We start from the raw sequence: 12,732 nt of genomic DNA on the forward strand, positions 1-12,732 counted from the left end.
AAGCCATCCAGAGTGGCTGGGGCAACCCGGTCAGATGGGTTTGGTATGTATTTATGTATAAATTATTATTATGTGCACATGACAAACAGTACTGATGCATTAGATATTGTTGACAGCATTTTCTCAGTTGTGGTCTTTGCCTAGCAGCTTGAGATAACAAAAAAATACAGGTGCAGGAAGACAAGAACTGCAACAAGATCACAGGCAGCTTCTGGGCAATGATAATCATATGGAACATGATAAGCAAGCCAATATGGTAAGTAGAGAGGTATGTGCTTATAGTAAGACCAAGTTCAAATCCCCACTCAGCTGCAAAGTTCATTGGTTGACCTTAGGCTGGTCACAATCTCTCCGCCAACCTATCTCAAGGCTGAACGTGAAGATATGGGGAAAGAGAAGAGAGCAATTCAGATAATTCGACTGAATGTCTGGATAGGGTTTGTTAAAGAAGCTGCTTCGTGTTTTCATCCTTAAAATTTCTACCGGAAATATTGCAAACACTGATATATGTATGTGTTATGATGGATAACAGAAAAACAGCCTCAAAGTCAGGCTTTTATCAGTGTTTTATTTTTAAAAACAGGTGAATCCACTTTTTTTATACACATCATTGCACTTCAACAGGTACACACACCACAAGTTCATGCATCTACAGGTATGCCACAATCTAAGAACCCTGTTATGTCTGTGACTCTACAATCAATCTTTAAAGCAACATAAAAACTTAATGTCAAATGGAAACAAACCAGTTGCATAGAGTATCACCATGCTCTAACATTAGCATTTAAGCAAAGTAAATTATAAAATTCTGCCTGAATAGAATGTACAAGAATGTGAACACATCAGTGCAAAAGGATGAGAAATTTACATGATTTAACAAAACAAAAAAATCACTTAAAAAGTAATCATAATATTTATAAACTAAAGATTTTTACTGCAGCTCATCACTACCAATCAAACTATTCCAGTTCTTGCAGTCTTTGATAATATAACCAAGCCTGTCATTATAGATTAAGCCCTTAGAATAATTTATGTAGCTTTTCTTAAGTACTGGACATAATTCACTTATCTCTCAGACATAGAATATAAGGAATGAATTCAGCATCTTGAAAATCAAACATTTACTGTAATTTGGTTTCCCCTCCCAAAAATATAAATATATACTGTATATATTTTAGGTTTTGCTGTACTTTTACAAAAGTTATCACTAGATGGCAGCAGTGCATCTTTGAGCTTTGCTAGTCTTAACAGCTACATTAAGTAAAAAATGCTGCATGCATGATTGGACTTTTTTTACTTGTAATACTTATTAGTCTCAAAGAAAAGAAAGCAACAGTCACAGCACATCAAGCCAAAAATAGTTTACACCCTCTATACTGAAGCATTATTAAATGTGTTGGCTAGGTCATCCTTACTGGAGAGGCTAAATAAGGCATGCTTTAGACAGTCATTGTTGCTCACTTGAAAAGAAAAAAAAAACATCAGAGATGGGACTGGAGTTTGAAAACCAACCACTTCAATTATCCAATTTAGCCGGTGATATTCCCTTCAGTCTCTCATACTTAAAGCTCTGAAAAATGAGAACAGTTCAGTGGTTAACTACATCACAAATATGTCATCCAAAAAAACACAGCAGAAAACATCTAAAGCTAAGCAAACTGCATTTATATCTGTTTTTAATAGTTCTTTTCCATATGTTATCTAATCACCTAAACTACCAGAAAGGAAAGTTAAAATAGGTTCAGAAAGCACCAGATAAAAATTCCAAACTGTTTACAGAATTGCTACCATGTTAATTGCTAAATAGTATTACAAAAACAGTAACACATGCATGACAAAAGTCTGTAATTTTATTTGTTCACTGTAGTAATAGTTTTGTCAAATTGTACCTCATGTGCCATGTAAAATTTATTATTATTATTTAGAAGTATCACACAATTAGAGCAGCATGATAAAAACATTCAACCACACTGAAAGCTCAACAGAATAAAAAGGTCTCAAGAGCATGCCATGCCTGAAGCATAAAGGGAACCAACTGCCCTGTCAAGAGTTCTATAGGCTCATGTGGAAGGAGGTGGTCCTTCAGATACTGTGGTCCCAAACCAGAGATGGGACTGGTTTTGGGGCTTTGCAGGCAAGAGCCAACACTTTGAATTGAACCTGGTCACGAACTAGAAGCCAGTGCAGATGAAACACAACTGCATTCTGGAGACAAGCGTGGCAGCCATGTTTTGCAGCAGCTCACATTTCCAGATGCTTTTCAGAGGCAAGCCTTACATAAAGCACATTACTGTGAACCAATCTGGGTGTGACCAGGGCATGTATAACAGTGTCCATATTTGTTTTATCTAGGAACAGCTGGCTCATCTGTTGAAGCTTTGCAAAAACCACTCCTGGCCATAGCCACCACCTGGCATCAAAGAGCAAAGCTAGGTCAAAAAGTACTCCGTGGTCTATGCACTCACAGGGGAAGTACAACCCCCTTCCAGAAAATTGTTTCCAAAGCAACTTTCCTAGTCCTTCCCAACTTCTAAACCATTTTAGAGTCTGTCCTGTGCAGTTACTGGTGCCTTAGCACACTGATTTCAACAAGTGTGTTGAGACCTAATGCTGCAATAGATCAGGTTCCCTCTCTTGTCTAGTTAAGTTTGTCCTTCATTTTCTTTACCTAGGGTTTTAAAAAGTCACAAAACAAAAAGAAAAAAAGAAAAAGATACAGTCAACAGAACTCAGATTTTAGAGACAGGCTTACATTAGCATTTTTTTAATTTGTGTTTCTCTGGCGTAGATTTTTGTCTTTATGGTTGTTTGTGGAGTTGGTTTTCCTAGAGAAGAAAAAAGGCATAGAATTAAACTTGTGAAAAATAAAGTCAGCATGAATAAACCTTTTAAAGATACTGGATGAAATGAAAGCAGCCCAAAAGAAAAGCAACATTTGTACAAAAGTTGCAAGAGTCTTATGGATAGAAAAGTGGTCAGGTTATGTAACAATCCCTTTATAGCAGTCAGGCAGCTATATGAACAATTTAGACTTTTCACACAGCACATCAGTTTCTGGGTGATTGTGGGCAATAACTGGTTCAATTTGCATTTCCTTGCTTCTCAGCCTTTAAAAATTGGCCCAACCTTATATGTCAACACTATTTATTGATTTATTGATTCCTCCTGGCTATGTCAACTGTTAAGCCACCTGGAAAGGGGCTCGTCACTTTTATACTTTAACACAGTATTGCTCAACACCAGCAATTCTATTGTGTTGACTGCATAATCCACCTATGATGCTAATCTTTCCACAGTAACTTAATAACAAGTCTGTTAAATTATTATGGGATTTGTAATGAACATGTTGCACTGGAATAGAAAAGTTATTTTCTAAGCAGGCTTTGCTCTTTGCAAATTAAAGAACGTCAAGAACTGCCCTGCTGGATCAGACTTAGTTGAACATATTGCTTTTCCAGTGGCCATTCAGATTCCTTCAGGAAACCCAAACTTTGAAGACAACAGCCCACCCTGTGCTAACTAGCTATGAAACTGGAGATTATGCCTAGTATTCTAGCTATCAATAGATTCTACCTTAGTGGATCATCCTTTGGAAGCTATCAATAGTTAAAAGGAATTTGCTGCATTCTATAATGGTGAAATTGCTGTATTCTTTTTTTATAAACCTTCTTCCTCACTTCTCTATAAAACAGACAGTTAAAGATGAAAACAAAGTATTAGTGTTACTTGAACAAGTTAAGACCAACAACATGTAAAACAGCAAAAGCAACGCTGAAATAAACCCAAACTCAGAAATCCAATCCTAGCATTTGTATACTGGAAAAGTTTTAACTGCTGCACGCTCTTAACTTTGAATTGCATTTTCTATTTTTATATTGTTCTGTGATTAAGTTGTTGTGCTGGGAAATTTTTGAACTATTTCTGTTTTTAACTCTGCCATTGTATTTTATAGGGTTGCGTTTTGATGTTTTGAAAACATTATGTAAGCCCATTATGTAAGCCACCTTGTGAGGGCAGTGTGTCCTGAAAGGTTTAGTGAAGGTGTATTAAATAAGCAGCAATGTCAACTCTCCAAAGATCAGTTCCTCTTTACTCTCTGAATTCAGCATCAGTTTAGGCTACTGGCATTCCTATGATTTATTCTAAGGCCTAAACAATTTTTCAAACTGGGTTTTGAGCTCCCTGGGTTCCTTGGATGATTCAGGGGTTTCTGAATGAGAAGTACAATTGTGCCAGAGAAACTTCCTTGGAAGATACCGGTAGCTTGTTCATCATTACCAGTTGTCCTTTGCAATGTGAAGCCATGGAGTGTAAAATGCAAGCTCAGCTCACACAAGGCAGTGGCAAGGTCTAAAACACTTGCCCAAAGCTCTCCAAGACCTATGTGAATACTGTTGATTAAATTTATAATTAAAATATTTATACCCCACTCTGCATTACCTAAATGAAAGTAATTCATAATTACATAAGAATACGTACTGTAAAATAAACCAACTGAACAAAAACAACATATAAAGCTACTTAAACAATACCAAAACACATCACTAACAGGAGTTTTAAAGTGCTTAGGTAAACAAAAAAAAAGTTTTTTCCTAGCACCTGAGCAATAAAACTGGGCCTCCTTGGGGATGGCATTTCCACAGTTGCAAAGGACTTCCTTGTTGACATCTGTTTTACCTCTGACTGGTACAATTTAGCAGAGATTTTGGAATGCAGGCAGTTTGATACAAGAGCAGAGGTTTCATCAGGTACCTGGGCCTCAGATGCTTATGGCTCAAAATTTCAGCAGTGCCAATTTTTAACTGAGCTTGAAAGTGAGCCTGTGGAGCCAGTGAAGCTCTTTAGAGGCTGACATGATATGGTTGAAAGAAGGCATGCCAATCAAAAATAATTTTAATAATCATCATTTAATTATATGTACCCCACTCATCTGACCGGGTTGCCCCAATTCTAGAAGGTTCTGGAAGATGTATCTCTGCGTAACTGAAGCTTTTGTAACACCTTAAAAGGTAGTTCCACAATTAATGCAGTGCCTTGGAACCATGGTAGACAAGTGATCATAGGATGGGTTCCCTGGAAGGTGGAGAAGTCTAAAAGCCATTGCCTCCCATATGAAAAATATGCAGTCAGTTATGAAATACTTACATTGGCCCAGCTGGTTCATCATCTGCAGCAGGAATTCATTGTGATCCAGTGAAGGAAAGAGAGAAGGAAAGAAGAGTCTAGTTAAGAATCCATAGTAAACTTTTACTGGGCTGCAAACAGTATTATCTACATACAGCATTTATTTAAAGGCCATTCCGTTTGTATTGCAAATATTCATGAAGGTTTTTTTCTGGCTTTGAGTTTAGATGACAAGTATGTTGTTCAAAATGATTTCAGTTAACACTTTTAATGCTCATCATGAAAAACTGCAACTGTAGTGGACAGATTGTTGCAATGTGGTCATACTCATCCTGTCCCCAAGTTCCAGTGGTTCAATCTTAACAAGATAGATGAGAAGACAAACCAACATTTCAGTTGTAAAATCCTGCTGTTTTGTTTCTAAAAATAAAGGTTTTCCCCGGCCTCTTAACTGTTGATGGACAAAACACAGGAAATCATATACCACCCTCTTTCACATACTTTTGCCTGATCTCTTAAATAAAATTAAGTTCCAGAAAGTGGAAGAGGCAATTTTGACTGATACTAAAAAGGCAGTCCTTCTGATAGCAGCAAACTTCTGTGATTCCATTTATAAATATAAAAAAAAAGTTTCTGGCGAAACAGCATAAAGGTTACACTAGTATTACAGTTCACAGAGACTTCAGCTTGTGAGATGGGAGAGCCAGAAAGTTGTCCCATTTTTAAGGTATTTTTTTTGAAAATAGGAAAAAAAGTCAACGTGTGGCTTTTCACATAGGCTTCTTTATGATCAACTGAACATTTCATTGATGCTTTAAAATGATGCAGTACATTAAACAACAAAAAGGCATTTTTTGAACAAGGAAAACCCCAATCCATAAACTTGTGCAAAAACTTCTGTAGAACTTCTATGGATGACCATGTTTTCTGCATTTCATCATTTTTCCAAGCTAAAAAAAACTTTCTCTAAAATCTTTATTATTATTTTTTTTAAACTCAGCAGGATTCCACAAGGGGTCTTAGGGAACACAAAGCAGTTATGGAAACTACAGTCTTAACAGTGTTGGCAACCGCATGAGCACACACTAGGAGTAATGTTGATCAAAGCTGAACATTACTCCACCTGTACCTTCGAGGCAACGGATAGGGCAAAGCCACCGCCAGCACAGTTATCAAAATAAATAAATAAATAAATAAAACATTCAAAATAAAGAGAGCTAACCACAAACCAACAGCTTGACAGCCAAAATAACACACTAGCAACACACTAGTGTCCACATAAGTCTGTTACTAACAGTAAACTATCAGAACAAGGTACAGAAAGAACTAGGACTAGTAAGGACAACCAGACATCAATGTGCTGTATATACAGTGGGGATATACAGAGACACATCAGGTATTGAAACATAAAGCACATTACAGCAAAACTACGGTAATCTCCCCTTAAAATGAACACCTTTCAATTCCCAAAAGATTTCAGAGGCATCCTAGGCTATAGACTCTACATTATAAACGGTAGATTTAAGAGCCATTTACTAGAATCTGTGAGACCTTGGTGAGAGTTTTTAGGTTTTTGGTTTTTTAAAAAAGAAATGAGCAGGGTTAGTAGTACCACATTAAAGCAGTCATTCTACTCAAATCCTTGCTTTGGTCCCGACAGCCTACAAAAAAAGACACTTGAAGTTCTTTTCCCCTACGCAGTTCTGAAAAAGATGCAGGCTCCTGTCATTCTGCAAGCTCTAATTTGTACCACCTGAAACATTGATCCTCAAGCATTCTGGGTGGTAAAAGACAGAGGTTTTATTGAACAAGTTTAACCAAAATGTTTTGCACTTTACAAAAGAAAATCAGGTGAGTGCTCTGGCACTTATGCATTAGGTGCTGGAGCATGGCCTGCACTGTTCACATGCGAAAATCCTATTGGACTGGCAGGACTTCCAACACCTCCCTCTATGTCCAGTAAAGCATGGTTGTCAAGTGAAAACCTTAAATCACCACTAGCTTGTGGGTCAGCCGCTTGAGCATTACAAAATCGGCCCCAGCACGGTACAATACGTGACAGACAAAAGGACCGAATCCTAGAGAAGTCGACCAATAAAAGGGAGGAAGGAACAGAACTACAGAAAAATGGTACAAATTAGAAAATGAAATTCAACAGCAAACTTAAACCCAAATTAGTTGTGAACGTGAATGAGTAAAACTAAGAAAAGTGTTAACATTATGAACTGTGCATTGTATAGACTGAAGCGGAGATTAAACAAACTCCAAAGCATGCAGATCTCTCACTTACCACCATTTTTAAAGGAATGATGCAATTGAAGGGGGAAAAAAAGAAGTCATAGTAACTGACAAATAACAATACAACTCAAACAGCATGATCTAGTAATAATCTAATTTGCTAGTAGTTGAGCTGGTAGACACACAAGACAAGATGTGCCTCTGTATTCCAATCTGATGGGTGCAGGTCCAGAGTAATGTACCTTGCCCATTTTCTGGCCGCTGATAAATATCACTGAAGGTACTCTGCCAACTTCTTCATTAGATTTGTAAACTATAAAAACCAACTGCAGGCACAGGATACATGTGCATTTGAGAGAGATATATCCTCAGCAGTTCTTAAGGGTCATATTTCAAAAATTAAAAGCATGCATTGTGTAGTTTAGTGGTGGCGAAGGCATTGAACAGCATTCCTACCTGTCTAAAATCCTGAGTTCTCATTTTACACTTTTGTGTATCTAAACATAAATACAGCAACTCTGAACTAGTCTGAAGAACAAAGATATATTTCCCCCCTTTAAAGCCCCTTAAAATCCTCTAAAGTAAGGCCCCAATGATTTCCTAGCTGTCACTTAAGACTATTTCTAAAAAGAAACATATGCCAACTTTACCTACAGAATCTTACAGATACACCTACACACCCCTTGCAAACCTGTAAATTCAGATTTTTAAAAGAGATGTTTGTAGCTGCTTTGGGAAAATTATAGTTGAAGAGCAAGAAAAAAAGTACAAAGATCAAAGTAATGGATAAAACGAAGTGCCTCTATTTTGTTCACCAGCATCTGTACCAGAGAAACAATACAAAATGTAAAAGTGAGAATCCACGCCAAGAAGCCAGAGCACACAATGTATTGTCTTGTGGTTGTGTGATGGAACAGCACTACTCATTGGCTCTCCCCACTAGAGGAGCTAGATATACAGCAATTACTGATGAACGATATAGGCTCCCAAAGTGGCTTTCATACTATCAATTAAAACAAGCCAGCCCTAGCCTGCAGGCTTCTACTTCTAAAAAACAGCAATCCAAGGGCTAAAACTGCTCGCTCATGTATCCTCATGTCTTCAAATAGCTTGGGGGGGGGGGGGTGAAGAGAGGAGAAAAGTGATAGAAGCAAGAGAAAATGAACAAAAGGAATCACCCACTTCTTAATGGCATACCCAAGCATGTATCTGCATTAACCACCACCACCCTTAATAGGAGGGGGAGCAGTGTTGAGAACCAACACCAGCAAAAGTTCTTTCCTTCTGCAGTTGTGCTCCTGTCTGTGCCCCCATTTTCACATAGTGCAGTCTGGATTTACTGTGAAGCAGTACTTTAACCTCACTCCCTGCATGGGTAATCAGTAAAAGTAGTTGCCAACTGAGATGTTATATAGAGGGGAAAATATTGATGAAAAGACAGAGTACGTTAAGCTAAAATGAAAGCCCTATTTTTGTGGATGCTATGCTGAACCAAATTCTGAGCAAGAAACAGGCAGATGCTTGGGGTGGGGGGGGGGAGAGAGAGGGTGGGTGGGTGGCAACTGTAAAGTAGTACCCTGGAAACCACTAAGATATGAATTTGAAATGTTTGCTTCTATTAGCCATATTATTGGTTAATTTTTTAAAAAATTAATATTTCAGGAGTCAAAGAAAATGTCTGGCATCCAAAACATATTTTGACTTTTGGACTATTTCCCCAATTGCAAAGTTCTAGCATGAACAGTGACTGAAACATGCATAGGATTCAATCACATCACACATTTGTGGGCTGCACAAAATTATGTTTCACATAAAAATTAGAACATGACAAATGTCCAAATTTTAAAATGCAATGATCCTATGAGTGTATTGGCTGCTGAAGTGTACAAATTCCATATCATATTTTTTCAAAGAGAGAAGCTACAGAGGGATAGTCCATGGAATTTTTAATTGATATTATTCCCCCACCCCCAGTTCCATAGCTAGGGTTGCCAGACTCAATAGTGGGCGGGACTTCTGTGCCTTTAATTGCCCTGCTCTCGTTTGAGTCTGGAAACCTTAAAGAGAAACCAGCAGACCCTTTGCTTGGAAATTAAACAAAGGGTCTGCTGGTTTCTCTTTAAGGTTTCCTGACTCAAAAGAGAGCAGGGCAATTAAAGGCACAGAAGTCCTGCCCACTATTGAGTCTGGCAACCTGATCCATAGCATTCTAACATATATGGGAGGGGGCATTTCAAGAGCAGCCAAGCCTGCTCCAGATTGACACCAAGCTCTACATTCTACACTGAAGAGCAGAAATGCTTTCAACTCATTTTCCTGTTTGATTCCAAGAATCACATCCCTCAGCAACAACACTAGAAGCAAAATGGAGTAAGCTTGAGAGCTTCCTACAGCAAGTACTCTAAGACTTAACACAGCTGGAAGCTTTAACATAAAAAGAAACTGTTGAGAGATGCTGTTAAAGGGCTTTTGAGAAACATGTTACACAACTTTTGAGTCATTTTTTATCAGTATATTGAAATGCCTGAGATACATAAATGGCATTTTGTTGATGAAGATATCCAAATACTAACCAATGCAACCCATCTGAAAGGGAATGGAGGGACAAATCTCTAGAAGTGGCAACGTCTGACCACAGTCAGCCCCAATAGATGTGGAATAGCACCTACCAGAACTAACAAGTTAGGGAATACAATTAACAAAGCTATGCTTTTGGGGCTGCTGGCATACTAGAACTCCTAGGCTGCAGGCAAAATTAGTTCCTTTTCATTCAGAAATGAAGCCAGTTTTCATGAAGTATAGCTACCTTTTGCTAGGGAGATTAGAAGTGAAGGATAGGAAGAAAGGGGGAGAAGAGAAGACAATTAAAAGTTTTCTTGATGTTACTATTTATAAACTAGGATCAAGGCAAAAAAATGAATATGAGAATCTAAGTAGGACAGTGGAATGAGACTGTTGCACATCCAGCGCAGAAGTACATTCATGAATTTTTATTACACAAATTAGGTATAATTTGGTGTAAGTTCACAAATTAGGAAAAATAATAAAAGCAGTTACCACGGCTTAATAAACTAAGGGATTTTTATTTTTTTACTTACCCCCAAAACATATACTTTAAAAAATGGAGTGTATGCCTATAAACTAACCCAATAAACAGCATTCCTTCCATTAAAATAATCATATCGGCATGTTGCACAACTCACCATGATTGAGCAATTATTACTGTGTTCTTGAGGAGAGGGGAATCACCATAAGAGGAAAATGCCACATGCCACCATGTAAGCAACAAAGGCTACATTCAGACAATGGCCATGTTTGGACAATAAAATCCTATCAATGAGACAGGATATGCACAAGTTCCATGCACCCCTTGGCAGATGTGGGGAAATAAACTGGAAGCTGCAGTTAAAAACAGTATGTCCTCAGCATGTCCAAACTGGGAACTATGGTTAATGGCTTTGAAGCAAATCAGGATTCATGAGCCCACTTTAAAGCATGGCTTCATATCCTGGCTTGTCTGCAAGTCATAGTTTCTTTGTTTGGATTTATCAAGAGGTTATGCGGCTTCCTGGCTTGTTTCCATGCTCATGTGTGAGTATATGGAGCACAATCAAATCCTGGTCAATGTAATTGCACATTTTAGCACTGCTTAAAACCCCTTTGCCGCCCGCCCCCCCCCCCGCCATCCTGACCAGAAAGAAAAGCAGCCAGTAAAAAGGCGCCAGTCATGTAATTATGATCTGAAGTCATGTAGGAAGCTGAGGAGGATCATATTATGAGGCAGTTGTATGTTTCAGTCACTTAGTAACACTTAATTTCCAGATGACAAGCATCTTGCTGCCTCTGTGACCAGCACATCACAGGGAACAACAGGCTGCAGGTTCTTCATGTTGGAGCTGCAGGCAAACAGCACAGATGTGGGGGTGCTTAGCTGTGCTTATCAAGGCTGGATTGGCAGATTTCTTTCTCAAATCCTGCCCCCCAAAGCAGTAAATTCAATGATGCATCATCATCAGTAGAGCATAGAACAAGAGAAGAAGCCAAGAATGAGTTTGTCACTGTGGAACATTGTACTTGCACGAAGTACAATGCTCATTCACTACTGGGGTGGGGGTGGGGACTTCAACAAGTATAGCAGAAGGCCAAGTGCTTCATTTACTAAACTGCCAGGATACCAATTTTCACAGAACATAACATACACCAGTGTATATGGGGGGAAATGTAAAAAAATAAGGGTGTGGTAAACAAGGACCATTTTGTTACAGGGAACTGCATACCCTTAAACACAGGAAACATTTGTTTATCCCACCTTCTTCAACGAGCTCCAGGTGACATACATAGTCTTCCCCCCCTCCCTATTTTATGCATACAAAAGGTTCATGCACCAATTAGGCATTCAAGTGCCAAGGTAAAGAATACTCAGCCACTTGCAAATTAGGACACCAATTGGAGCAGTATCACTCAGGCGGTAGCATCTCTCAACTGAATTTGAAGCTAGAATCCCTCAGGTGAACTGTCACTGGAGGGGCAAAGGGAATATACTGATCCTGGCCTGATTCACAAAACAATGTAAAACAGTGTTATAATGAGTTGAAGAACATTTCTGACACAAGGTATGTAACTTCTTATTAGAAGTCAGAAGGCACCAATATAAGAAAAGGGCAAAGGGAAGAAACCTTTTGAGTACTCTTCCATTTGAAAACTGGTTGTTCTAACTTTGATGCTCTGGATTATGTCACTCGTTATAGTAGTATGTAAGATGTGCATGGAGAGCTGGTGATAGATTGGTCAGGCTAACAGGTTAACTACATGACATAAACCAGCAAGGGCTCTCTTCTCCCATTGCAAATAGATGATTTTGTCCATCTTTGCACAGACCAGTTAGCTCTGAAAAGTGAAATTTTATGGTTGAAACTTTATTATTTTGGGAGGGGGGAAAAGAAAAAATGCTTATGAAATCTCTAGCAGGAGTGAATCACCAAGCAAAGGCCTTCTTCTGAAGCAGTAACTGAAAGTCAAAGTCAGCACGAACATAGCGCAATTCAGTCAAGTAACAATGAAACATTATTCTTTTGCTGAGGGAGAAGCAAAGAGAATGATCACCAATTTATGTTTGGAGTGTGAAAGGATACAAACAACACACACCCTTAAATGTTTTTCAGAAATCAATAATATGTAGCTAGTGCAAACATGGTGCATGTTGGTATTGGTTTAATTGTATTTCAAGAAACCTCCCTTCATGTGATTATGCTGATGTGCAAACAAGATATTGCAGGTAAAATGGAACTATCCATAGGCTATGTAACTGTGGCAGTAATGGAAATGTTCTTGGTGGAAGCAACCTTATACTGAGTCAGACAATTGGTCCAT

General features: G+C 38.4%; 1 protein-coding gene across 2 annotated transcripts in view; it reads right to left on the reverse strand.

Annotated features, from left to right (window-relative positions):
• Positions 1–527: 527 nt before the first annotated feature.
• NPTN (neuroplastin) overlaps positions 528–12,732 on the reverse strand; it is a 43,578-nt gene continuing 31,373 nt past the window's right edge. Inside the window, exons 7-9 of one of the 2 annotated variants that reach the window (XM_035130912.2) lie at positions 5,146–5,167; positions 2,753–2,825; positions 528–1,570 (exon numbers count right to left, since the gene is read on the reverse strand). In XM_035130912.2, coding sequence (XP_034986803.1) covers positions 2,765–2,825; positions 5,146–5,167 — 83 coding nt within the window. In that variant the 3' untranslated portion in view covers positions 528–1,570; positions 2,753–2,764. The remainder of the gene's footprint in view (positions 1,571–2,752; positions 2,826–5,145; positions 5,168–12,732) is intronic. The other variant, XM_035130910.2, reaches the window with a different exon arrangement.

Source organism: Zootoca vivipara, chromosome 14 (genome assembly GCF_963506605.1).
Source record: "Zootoca vivipara chromosome 14, rZooViv1.1, whole genome shotgun sequence".
Lineage (NCBI taxonomy): Eukaryota > Metazoa > Chordata > Lepidosauria > Squamata > Lacertidae > Zootoca > Zootoca vivipara.